The sequence below is a fragment of the Piliocolobus tephrosceles genome, chromosome 10 (assembly GCF_002776525.5).
Source record: "Piliocolobus tephrosceles isolate RC106 chromosome 10, ASM277652v3, whole genome shotgun sequence".
In the NCBI taxonomy this organism is placed as follows: Eukaryota; Metazoa; Chordata; class Mammalia; order Primates; family Cercopithecidae; genus Piliocolobus; species Piliocolobus tephrosceles.
In genome coordinates, this window is record NC_045443.1 from 98233676 (window position 1) to 98246608 (window position 12933).

Below are 12933 nucleotides of genomic sequence, written 5' to 3' on the forward strand. Positions count from 1 at the left end.
TGAATTTTAGAACACTATTTTCTATAAATTAAAAAATTGCTTTAAATTAATTTGCTATTTTTTGTTTCTTTATCAACTTTGTTCTGTTTGCATGAGCATATGTAAACATCTGAGTTCGCAATATAGCTTGTCTTCATTTACTGTTAAACTGCATTTACTGTTCAATTTTTTAGATTAAGGATAGGGTAAGAGCATGTAGTTTAAGGCAGCTGAAGTCAAAGCAAGTCCTCTGAACACAGAGAGGATCTGGCAGAAGGCCAAGGCACGGTGTCCCCCATACCTACTTCAGTTCTATCTTTACTCACCAGCTGATTTGAAAGCCATCTTTCAGGATCCCAGGTAGAATATTGGGAGCATCCTGCAACCCAAATTTGTGCTATGATGTGAGGATTGTAATATAGATATTTTGCAATCTATGAGATATTAAACAGCATTTTCAAATATCCCAGTGAAACAATTGATAGAAAAGGAGCATATAGACTTTACTTCAGAAAGAAAATCTATCTTGATATGCAGGCAAGTGCCTGGGTCAACTTTGCTTGAATAATCAGATCTCCTGGTTGGTTTTCAGATATGGGGTTGAGCCACCAGTGTTAGTAAAACTTGAGAAAGAAATTGAGTTAGAAGAGACCTTGCTTAATACTTCTGGGCCTGAAGATTCCATCACCATTCCAAAATCGTGCTGTCAGCATGAAGAGCTACATGAAGCTGTAAGTAGTTGCCACACTTTCTTTTGACCATAATACCTGGAAGTCTCATAGTTTTAAGCACTTCTAGTTTGCTACAGGTGATGCTATTTTTAAAAGCAAGTATTTCTTATTCAGAATGTAAACCAGTACTATTCTCCATTCTCTGATGAATTCAGGGCATTATATTTTAAAGGTGATTTGTTACTGCGTGTATATGATGAGGAATAAATGTGTAGTTGAGGAGTGGTGGGGCAAATTGACTGGAACTCATCATGAAGAGCACTATAGGCCACAAGAATTCATTGATTCGTTTTTCAGTCTGGTAGTATTGTAATCTGATTTGCAAATTATAAGGAATATTCTCATGGTCATGTAGAGGTTATATTGGTTTTATGGTAATAATCCAGGCATAAGATGAGAGCTTGAACTTGAGCAGCAGTTATGGGGATGAAGCAAAAGGAACAAATAAAAGACATATTTAGGAGGAATTGTTCGAAGAATTGACAGGAATCAGTGACTGATTGTGTAAGAAAGAGAGAATCTAGGGTGATTTCCAAGGTTTCTCTAAGTAGATGGAGAATACAGGAGGAGAGAAAGTTGTGAGGGAATATTGATGGGGGTTTTTTTTTTTTTTTTGAGCATTCTCTCCTCCAGAATACATCCAGACTTGTTAGATGATAGGTTACAACTGGATAGTCTTCTTAACTTTATCTGTTCATTAGGTAGAAGTTAACAGAATTGCTCTTCCTTGGTTTGTGGGTCTTCTACAGTGACTACAATGTGAACAATGAAGGTGAACTGAGCATGAACATTTTCTGCTTAGACTGTTGTTTGGACTGTAGCATTTTATGAAAGTGTGAAATACACAAAATTAAGAAATAATGAATAAATCATTACTAATAAACATTTTTAAAGTATTGCCTTGATTGTTTTGTTTAATGTAATAAAAGTCTATAGTAAAACTATCAGATAACCTTGCAAGACAGATTAAGAACATGTCAGAATGGACAACTCTTTTATCCGGCCAAAGTATCTACCTACATTATGCTATTGATGTGTGTGTGTGTATATATAATATATATATAATATATATAATAATTGTCAATATCAATATGGGAAGCAGAAAGAATGCAGTAGGTAGAAAATAAAATTTAAAACTCATATAACCTTAAAGAAGGATAATTAAATAAAAAGGAAACATTGGAAAAATATTTGTATCAAGTGGAAAATACAGTGTTTTCATTTCCCTATTATATAAAGACCTTACACAGTTTGATAAGAAAATCATTGCAGTAAATAAGTGGGCAAGGTCTGTGTTCACACAGAAAGATAGTGCAGTGTCGAAACTTGCGGATAATCAAGGAAATCAGATTATAACAGCTATGAAATACAATTTGCCCCATTAGCAAGATTTTTTAAAATTATGAAGCCTGGTGCTTTTAAATTCTAGTAAACTGTATTTAGGGTTTACTATTGGCAATGGAAAATGACGTAAACTTTTGAAAAAGAAATGGACAAATATTAAGAGCTACAAAAATACTACTTTTTCATTTTTATTGTAGTTGAAGAGGGAAAAAGTAGCATAAATTAAAGTGTTTATTGCATTAGGACTTAGAATGGTGAAAAATTGAAAGCAATGTAAATACCCTCAAATAGAGCAATGGTTTGGCAAATTAGGATTCCTAATCTTAACAGGATAATCATTGTGATCATTATGAAGAATATGTAGCAACAAGAAAAATTTATTTTGTGTAAAATATGTATATACAGACAAACTGTACAGAAATGAGAATGAAAATAATAGTAATATAGTACCTTTGTAGATTATTTTTATTTCCTTAGCTATTTCCTTCAGTATTATAATGTAAATTATGTAATAAAATCAGAAGAAATCATTTCTTACCTACAGCTGTTATTTCTTTTAGGCTCATGCCTTGTTCTGATTGTGGGTTAGTGCTGATTTGTACTGCTTAATATAAGTGAACTTCAGGTATCTTAAACAAGGAAAAGATATGCCTTCTTACATCTACATTCTTGTTATGAAAACTAAAAAGAAACATTTCTCTAAATATATATGTGCTATATGAATACATTCAATGTCTATCTGTAAATATGTGATCTACAGATATCTTTGTTGAAAATAAGGAACAATTATTATCTGATTCATGATTTAGGGTCCTGTTACAAAATATACAACTGCAATTCTGTATACTTAGGAAATTTTTACAGACAGAAAGTGGTGACTAAAAGATATTATCTCCTTTCAGATTACTTTGGTTAACTAATGTATCAACATGGTTCTAATAACTGTAAGCCCTTTCCCAGAGTTCAGTTTATTTTTCACCATTTTATGCGCATGATGTGTATATGTTTGTATGAACGTAGATGCACATGTGCACGTGTGCATGTGAACAAGATAAACTTGATTGGGTGACTTATCAGTTCTATTTGTTTATAAGCACATTATTTTGTTAAATACATGATACAGGAAAATAAATTCTGGACTTTTCTTATCAGGCCCTAGTGAATCCACAAGTGTTCATTTGATTTAGGTAGATATTTAAGACAATCATATAAATTTCTATTGGTGCTCAGCTAAATTAGGCCTATCTAAAGAGACTCTCTTTAATATCATGCCTAAGTTTACTTATATGAATTCGTTTTGATAGATTGTGTGTGGCAGTAATTGAGAAAAACATTCATGACCTTCCTTTTTCAAAAACATAATTTTAGGAAAAGCCGAATATTTTCCACAGTGGCTGATGTGTGACTTTTTTCAGTCATAGATATTTCAACAAATATCTTTACCTAATATATTTCTATTTCCATGTTTTGAATATATAATTCTTAAATTTGTGTTTATGTTTACTGCAGTTCTACTATTTAAAAATATTTATAATAATAAAAAATTCTGTAAGCTTCTTGACTGGCTGAAGTAGAGTTCCCCCATGCCAACTCCTATTTCCTTAGCAGGCTATTGAAACAGAGCACTTTTTGAGAAATGTACCTTGAATTGAAAATTTTAAGAATTTTACCTAGTCTTGAGATGTGAATATGTTTCTGCCAATTTTAATAATAAATTTGAGCAAATCTAGATATTTCCCCCACAATATTAGTTTAGTACACTGTTAAGGAACAAGTGAAAATTCCTACTTAGCCTTTATCTGACTGGCCTGTCTTTGATTTGACATGTATTATTAACTCAGGGCTTAAAACAAATTCAAGCTTAGTAACGAACTCATATGTTTCCCAAAACTCAAAAAATGTGTTAATTTACCTCACTATGTTATGTGTTCAAAGATTAAGGGTGGGTGGGAGGGAGGGAGGGAGAGAGAGAGAAAAAAAAAAAGAGAGAGAGACAGAGAGAGAGAGAGAGACAGAGAGACACCAACCAGCTAGGCTGTTTGGATCTGAAACCTGGCTCCGCTACTTACTAGATGTATGATCTCAGGCAAGTTTAACCTCTTTGGTAAAACTAGGAAAAATAAGAATTTCTTTTTTTTTTTTTTTTTTGAGACGGAGTCTCGCTCTGTCACCCAGGCTGGAGTGCAGTGGCCAGATCTCAGCTCACTGCAAGCTCCGCCTCCTGGGTTTATGCCATTCTCCTGCCTCAGCCTCCCAAGTAGCTGGGACTACAGGCACCTACCACCACGCCCGGCTAGTTTTTTTTATTTTTTTAGTAGAGACGGGGTTTCGCCGTGTTAGCCAGGATGGTCTCGATCTCCTGACCTCGTGATCCGCCCATCTCAGCCTCCCAAAGTGCTGGGATTACAGGCTTGAGCCACCGAGTCCGGCCCAAGAATTTCTTTACCACAAAGTCGTGCTGGAAAGATTGTGGCTTTTATGTTAGATTAGCAACGTCTAATCTCAATATTTGTTAACAAGCACAGGAGAAGCGATTAAATCGTTGAACCTAGAATTTTTATCTTTAAGTTTGGTTTTCCTTGACTATCAAATAATATTGCACTTTAAAAAAAATGTTTGGTAACAAGCACTAAATTTTATTTATTCATCATCTTAGGTTAAACATATTGCTGAGGATCCTCCTTGTAGTTGTTCTCATCGATTTTCTATTGAGTATTTATCTGAAGGACGGTACCGACTAGGGGATAAAATACTCTTTATAAGAGTAAGTCCATTATTTACATTTTATTTACATATAAATACTGTTTTGAAATTGGATTTATTGCTTTACTAACTTTTTGCTCCCCTTTTACTTTTAAAAACATTGGAAAAGATGCTATTAATGGAAGGATTTCACTGTACAAGGAAAATGGAGTAATTTCTTTCATGAGTATATAATGAATTTAGGTAAACACTCATCACACAGCAAACAACTAACTTCAGGATAGCTAAAATTATTTAGACAGTGAATATAATAGGGGAAAAATCCTTGTATACCTCAAGGAACTTATTTCTCAAATTTTCTTAGAAAAAGGAATAATTTTCCATCATAAGAAAAAACAAAGCATCTAATAAGATTGAGTATCCATAGTAAAAAAAAAAAAAAAAAAAAAAAAAAAAAAACAATACAGTTTATAGTAATAAAAGCCTTGGACATTAAACAGAAAATTATTTTTCTCATTGACACAGAATCAGTATTATACCAGTATGCTGATACATATTTTCATTTCCTTCCTTTGTCCCATCTACAGTTGATTAATTGTTCCTTTTGCTGGTGAGGAGATTGAAATTTCACCTGTTCATCATTCTTTCCACTTCTCATACAGAAGCTGTCTTATTTCCAATTTAGGAAAATAATATAAAAGTATTTAAAAATATCATTTCACCATCCATATTTTCTTCTATTTCACATATTATTATTACCTTCTCAGCCCCACCTAGCTCATACAGAAACATTTGCATGCATTTTCTTTTAATTAGCTTTCTGTTTTAAGGCAGTATGATGTGGTAGTACACAGAGCATAGGACCTAGAGTTAAAATTTGTGGGTAATCTCATACAGTTGTGCAGATTTGCCTGCTGAATGGACAGGGCCCTAAAACCCAACTTGAGATATATTGGCAGAGCCAGGATATCTTATTTTTAGGATGCAAGTTATATGTAAATACCTTTCTTACAAATAGGAAGATTTTGTATCATTAGTTGCATAATTTGATGTGAGTTAAATTTATTATATTAATAACACAAGAAAGAAACTGTCAATTTGTAGTGAGGCTGTTGGCAAATGCTCTGAATTTCATAGATCACAGACATCACGTATTGTAACTGCTAATGAATTGTAACTATAAATCTCACAGTATTACAGCTTTACTTTTTATTTTCCTTTGGGGGCAGATGCTTCATGGAAAACATGTCATGGTTCGCGTTGGTGGAGGCTGGGATACTCTTCAAGGATTTTTGCTTAAATATGACCCCTGTCGAATATTACAGTTTGCCACACTAGAACAAAAAATTTTAGCATTTCAAAAAGGAGTTTCTAATGAAAGTGTACCTGATTCGCCTGCCAGAACACCTCAGCCTCCTCAAATGAATCCTTTGTCAGCAGTTAACATGTTTCAAAAACAAAATTCAAAACCCAGCATGCCAGTTAGTATTCCAAAAAGCAAAGAAAAACAGGGACGTCCACCAGGTGCATTGGTGCCACCATCTTCACTGAAAGGCGGTAATCTGGGCCCTATGTCAGTCCGTTCTAAATTGCCAAATTCTCCCGCAGCATCGTCTCATCCCAAGCTCAAGTCTTCAAGAGGCATAACAAAGAAACTGCAGGCTCCTTCAAACAATGCATCATCTTCACTTGCTTCATTAAATCCAGTAGGTAAAAATACTTCTTCACCAGCTTTACCAAGAACTGCACCTTGTATATCTGAGTCACCGAGAAAATGTATTGCATCCCCCAATACCCCTAAGGCCAAGGTTATTCCAGCCCAGAATTCAACAGATCTGCCTGAGTCCACACTTTTGCCAAATAAGTGTTCTGGAAAAACTCAACCTAAGTATTTGAAACATAATCATATTCCTTCCAGAGATAATGCAGTATTTCACTTAGCTGCAAATTCAAATTCATCCTCAAAGTGTCCTAAGCTACCTAAAGCAAATACACCTGTAAGACCTAAACCTTCTTTCCAGTCCTCTGCAAAAATGACAAAACCCAGTTCCAAAAACATAGCCACGGGTCTAGGAACACAGTCTCAACCATCCGATGGTGCCCCACAAGCAAGGCCAGTCCCAGCACAGAAACTTAAATCGGCCTTGAATTTAAATCAGCCAGTTTCTGTGTCCTCAGTTTCTCCTGGAAAAGCTACACAGAAATCAAAAGATAAGAATATAGTTTCAGTTACCAAAAAGCAGCCTCAGAATAAAAGTACTTTTCAGAAGACAGAACCCGGCTCCTCGAAGTCTCCTGGTCGAACCCCACTGTCCATCGTGAGCCTTCCCCAGTCTTCTACCAAAACACAAACTGTGCCAAAGTCAGCACAGACTGTCACTAAGGGCCAGCATTCAACTAAAGGGCCTCCCAAAAGTGGCAAAACCCCAGCTTCAACCAGGAAACCACCCTTATCTGTTAAGGATGCAGATAGTGGAGATAAAAAACCTACTGCAAAGAAAAAGGAAGATGATGACCATTATTTTGTCATGACTGGAAGTAAGAAACCTAGAAAATAAATACATAGTCATTATAAAAAAAGAGAAAAGGAAGAGTGAATGTGTTAGCTTCACATCTTAAAAGTTTCTCCTGTTTGTGTCTGTCTAGATAGGTGCAGACACTAAGGATAGTGAGGATGGAGGTTGGGATGAGAAAAGGGTTCATCAGAATTCACATATCTGAATTCAGAAGGAGCCCTTTTGAAGCAAACAGTTGTAAAATCACTGCAAGGTTTTTATTAATAAGAGACATGTATATGATTTTCAGTCTATAGCATCTTTGTTAACATCTGCCTGTTGCAGGAAATGTAAAAGTTACTTAACACTACAAGAATTTTAACAATAGTTGCTCTATTTTTGAATATGTATTAAATATGGAGTTCATATACCTGCTAATATCAACGATGGTGCTCTATTAGTTCATTGCATTTTGGTTTAAAAAAAAAAAAAGCAACGGTTTGGCACTTGTCCCACAAAAGGCATCTCATTTAATATTCTGATGATCAGAATTGCCTGATCTAACAATACTAAGTCATGACTGCTGCTGACTAGCTTGGCATTACTCTGTGTTAGGTAGAATTCTTATTATTTATTTTTTTAAGCTTTCCAAATTGGAAGGAACTGATTGTTTCACGTGGCTTATATTTACATTGGTAATATTTTGTCAGCAATATTTTTGGTTAAAAAAAAAACCAAATTAACTTACTGAAGTATAAACAAACGTTAACAATTTTTTATATTATCTATAAAAACTTAGACACCTTATATTTCACATGTTGTGCAATGTGACAGGGGAAACTGGTTCAGTAGCTTTTAGCATATTAAAAATAATTTTTATAATGTAATTTCCTGTAAGTGTAGATTTGACATTTTACATTACAATAATGTGAAACATCAGAATTATGTTTTAACAACTTTAAAATTAAGATGATACTGAAATAATTTAGTTATGCTATGTAAAAATTCTGTCATGAAATTATTTTTCTCTAGATAGCATAATACCAATTTTAATTAATTTCTTCCAATTAGGTTAATTTTCTTTAATAAAGTTATGCTGCCTTCAGTTTTCCAATGGCAAGTAGACAAGATATGTTCAAGGTTTTCTGCACTGTAGGCGCACGCCCTCCAGAGGCGTGTCCCGATCATGTAATGACTGCAGAAACTCCATCGACCTAAGGTGATACTTGTAAATAATTTATTTTTAAGGGATGGTGACTATTTAAAAATTGTTAATGTACTTTGAGAAGTTTGAAGAGTGTTTTTAATAACTTTACAGTATTGTCAATTGTAGGTTATTCAGTATTCAGGTTTGTGTTTCTCCGTTTTAAACTAAAATGTGTTTTCTAAAGAAAAATATAATAGTTTACACAAATGTACAATCATAGAATAAGCATTTTAAGCTGGCTACTAATATTCTACAGATTACAAAGCAAGAAAACGTTCTATAAAGATAAGTGATCTTTTGCCTTAATTTACAGATAAAAAACAAAGATGTGTGCAGGCAAAGATCAGTGCAAGGAAGAACTGATGCTTCTCTTCTTTAAAGAGACAGTCACCAAATACTTGGTTTAGCTCGACTGTTGACTTGGGCATTGAGAGAGATGATAGATACATCTTTGGAAAGTGAAGTCAGTGTTCAAGAGGTGCTAGAAGCTTTACTTTTTAGTGATCAGAAATATTTAATGCATCTTTTCACACAGGAAGAATTCTATCAAGTATTCCCTTATAAAACCAAATAACACTTCTTCATCAGTAACTTTTAGAACTTAAAGCAAAAAGTAAATGGAATTGTAGTCAACCTATGAATCCTAGTAGATTTTAAATATGTAATTTATGTTGTTTACAGTATAGAAACACTAAGTTTTGTGTTGAATGTGATCAGGAATAAAAGTATCCCACAGGCATCTGACACAAATTCCAGAATTAACCAAAGAATTGTTTATTTGAGGTTGGGCAATCCCAGCATTTTGGGAAGCCAAGGTGGGTGGATCACGAAGTCAGGAGTTCAAAACCAGCCTGACCAAAATGGTGAAGCCTCTTCTCTACTAAAAATACAAAATTAGCCGGGCATGGTGGCACATGCCTGTAATCCCAGCTACTCAGGAGGCTGAGGCAGGAGAATCGCTTGAACCCAGGAGGCGGAGGTTGCAGTGAGCCGAGATTGCACCACTGCACTCCAGCCTAGGCGACAGTGAGACTCCATCTCAAGAAAAAAGAAAAAAAAAAGGTTTATTTGAATAATTGGAAGTCAGTTTATACATTACTATTTTTCAACAGTAGGGAATTTCTCCAATTACATTCATGTTGAATGAATTTTTATTTATATATAGCTTACCCTTCCAAAATAAAAGTGGGTTTTGTTTTGTTTTCTTTTCTTTTTTGAGATGGAGTTTCGTTCTTGTTGCCCAGACTGGAGTACAGTGGCACAATCTCAGCTCACTGCAACCTCTGCCTCCTGGGTTCAAGCGATTCTCCTGCCTTAGCCTCCTGAGTGGTTGGGGTTACAGGCATCCACCACCAGGCCCAGGTAATTTTTTTTGTATTTTCAGTAGAGGTGGAGTTTCACCATGTTGGCCAGGCTGATCTTGAACTGCTGACCGCAGGTGATCCACCTGCCTGGGCCTCCCAAAGTGCTGCGATTACAGGCATGAGCCATCACACCTGTCGAAAAGTTTTGTTTGAATAAACAATATCCGAAAGACAATTAGTTTCTTCATATATATTTTGAAATTCTCCTAGAGAGCTAGTGTTTCTAATCATTTTCACAATTTAAAAACAGGTTTTACATTGTTGAAGTTGGGAGAACTTTCCATCTCTTCTTAATAACAGTGCAAGATATTATAAATTCTTTTCTGTGTTTAATGTTTAATGAAATGAGTATTAAGCTTAAATTACTGAAGTACCTGGGAGAAGTAATGGTGTGTACTTTCAAAAAAATGGAAAATGTTTTTATTTTTATTTGCTATAATTTGTTAACATGACTGATACGTAAAATTAAACTTTGGAGCACGATGAAATGCTGCTTATTTTTACCTTGCTTGGGCTTAAAGTAGGTATTTAACGTTTATGTCTTCAAAATGCCTTGATAAATTAGATAACCTCTGACTTTACTGTCCATATGGAGTTTGCCATTCTTTATGGATAAGAGAATTTAAGGAAAAATTACTTTTCTTTCTTCAGTCTTTTTATATCTATCTGATTTAAAATCTGTTACTTTATTAAAAGGCTTCAACAGGTTGTTAGGATGTAAGAATACATCCTAACAACCTGTTAGGTTCACCTAATGACCCCATTTGAATCCAAATTTGTGTATATTATTTTCTTATGCCAGCAGTATTTGTATACTGTTTTAACTTACGTTTGTTCTCTTGAATATTAAAATTTAAACATATATACCAAGGTCTCAGTTTCTTTTTTGGAGTATTCTGAATACACTCTGATCACTTAATTCATGTTGGAAATTGCATATAGGAAGCATTCATAATTTGAGAAGAATACTATTTAAAATGCTTTCTTTATATTTGTGGAATTTCTTTCACTGCACCCAGGAGATTATAAGGCTTTGTCATTAATCAACAGTATTTGTTCCCCAAGTTGTTGTATATGCTGGATGTTTGTTCCAGAAAGACCAGACTCACGTTTAATAATCTTTGAGATAATAGAGATAATTTGTTGGTTATCAAGGTAGAATTCTATAGATCATGCAAGCATCGTGTTCACCAAAGATGACTGATAGTGGGACTTTCCAATTTTCAATTCCTGTAATCCTGTTTTAATTTCACACTTTGATACAGTGAATATATTCTTGCATACTCATCTTTTTCCTATATTCATGACCAGAGCAATTATAAAAAGCAGTTAATTCCATATATATTTCCTGTGATGTTTCCAAAAAAGGAAAGAAAAACAGCTTAGACAAAATTTTAATTGTATTTTCCTAACCCTGTGTGAATGTAAAATTTTATAACCTAAAATTCATTTTATGAAATTTTGGGTAACATTGGGAAAGTTATTTATTTATTTATTTAGTTAGTTAGTTAGTTAGTTAGTTAGTTAATTTTATTGAGACGGAGTCTAGCTCTGTCACCCAGGCTGGAGTGCGATGGCACGATCTCGGCTCACTGCAACCTCCACTTCCCAGGTTCAAGTGATTCTCCTGTCTCAGCCTCCCCAGTAGCTGGGGTTACAGACGTGTGCCATCACGTAGCCTGGCTAATTTTTTGTGTTTTAGTAGAGATGGGGTTTCACCATGTTGCCCAGGCTGGTCTCGAATTCCTGAGCTCAAGCAATCCACCCACCTCGGCCTCCCAAAGTGCTAGGATTACAGGCGTGAGCCACCGTGCCTGGCCTGGGAAAATATTTAAAATGTGCCAGTAAGTCTGAAAATATAAAGGCACACATTTTATTAAATTTAAGCTGTTTTCTTACACTGTTTTGTTCTTGTAGAAAAACACAGTAAGACTTGAGGAAATAGTACATGCAAAGATTTAGTTATAAGGATATTAATTATAGAATATTAATATTGGTATAGCCATAAAATAAATCATTAAAAACATTGTAGACAATGACTTATCTTAAAAGTAGTACATATGGTGATGAAGTGGTTTGCTTTGAGAGACTGCAGTGATAAAACATTATTATGTAATATTTCTTCTGCATTCAGCCAGGAATAGCACAGTACTTGTTACATCGTATATGGGCTCAATAAAGGTTATCTGTTAACCTCTTGTGGGTAGTCTTTTAGTGTTTCATATCATACATTAGTATGATTTTCTTAAATTACTTTAGGTAAATTATTATTGGAATGAACAAATAAAATAGAATGAATTAGAGTTGTGTATGACTGTTGAGGACTTCTAGTAGTGAAATGTGGCAGTGTTAAAACTAGTTAATCTACTCAAACCATCATTTTTATTAATACCTACTGATTTCTATTCTGGAAGATAGAGGAATAAGACAGTCATATTCAAGAATCTTGGATTTATATAGCACTTTACAAGTCACAAAATACTTGTAATTACATAACATGCAATCTTTCCAATAATTCCATGAGATGGGTATTATCATTAGAATGTAAGCACCAGGAAGGTAAGAATTACATCTGTTTTGTTTACCACTGTGCTCCCAAAGCCCAAACTAGTCCCTGGCACTTGGTAGGCATTCAGCAACTCTTTGTTAATAAATGAATGAACTCCCTTTTTACAGGTGAGGAAACTAAGGCTCAAGAAAGTTGTTAGTCAATGTAAAAATACCTACTGGGATAGATTAATTGGATTTTATTTAAAGGATGATTTTTTTTAAAGCTATTTATACTTTTCCACAAAGTTGTTGAGTTGTTCTCCATGTTAATATCCAGAAATAGGACTTATGTAGCATATTTAAAAAACATCTGATCTATCACCTCTCACTTTTTCTTTATTTCTTGGAAAAATCTTTGTTTTTGAATTACCCTTTATTAAATATTGTAAACTTGAAGATTTAGAGATTAGCATATTCTTATATTTTCTAGTTTAATATTTATAAATCACTGTGTACAAAGCATTGTTCTTGGAACAATGAAATATTGCATTCAGTCCCAGGACAATACAATAAAGGTGCTCTGTAAATATTTGGTGGATAAATGAACTAGAAAAAAGTTA

The 12933-nt window shown here is 34.2% G+C and overlaps 1 protein-coding gene across 3 annotated transcripts in view; it reads left to right on the plus strand.

Moving 5' to 3' along the window:
- GAS2L3 (growth arrest specific 2 like 3) overlaps positions 1–10689 on the plus strand; it is a 57653-nt gene extending 46964 nt beyond the window's left edge. For all 3 annotated transcript variants that reach the window (XM_023207676.2, XM_026454602.2, XM_023207754.2), the window contains 3 exons: positions 572–710; positions 4711–4818; positions 5987–10689. In XM_023207676.2, coding sequence (XP_023063444.1) covers positions 572–710; positions 4711–4818; positions 5987–7315 — 1576 coding nt within the window. In that variant the 3' untranslated portion in view covers positions 7316–10689. The remainder of the gene's footprint in view (positions 1–571; positions 711–4710; positions 4819–5986) is intronic.
- Positions 10690–12933: the final 2244 nt, after the last annotated feature.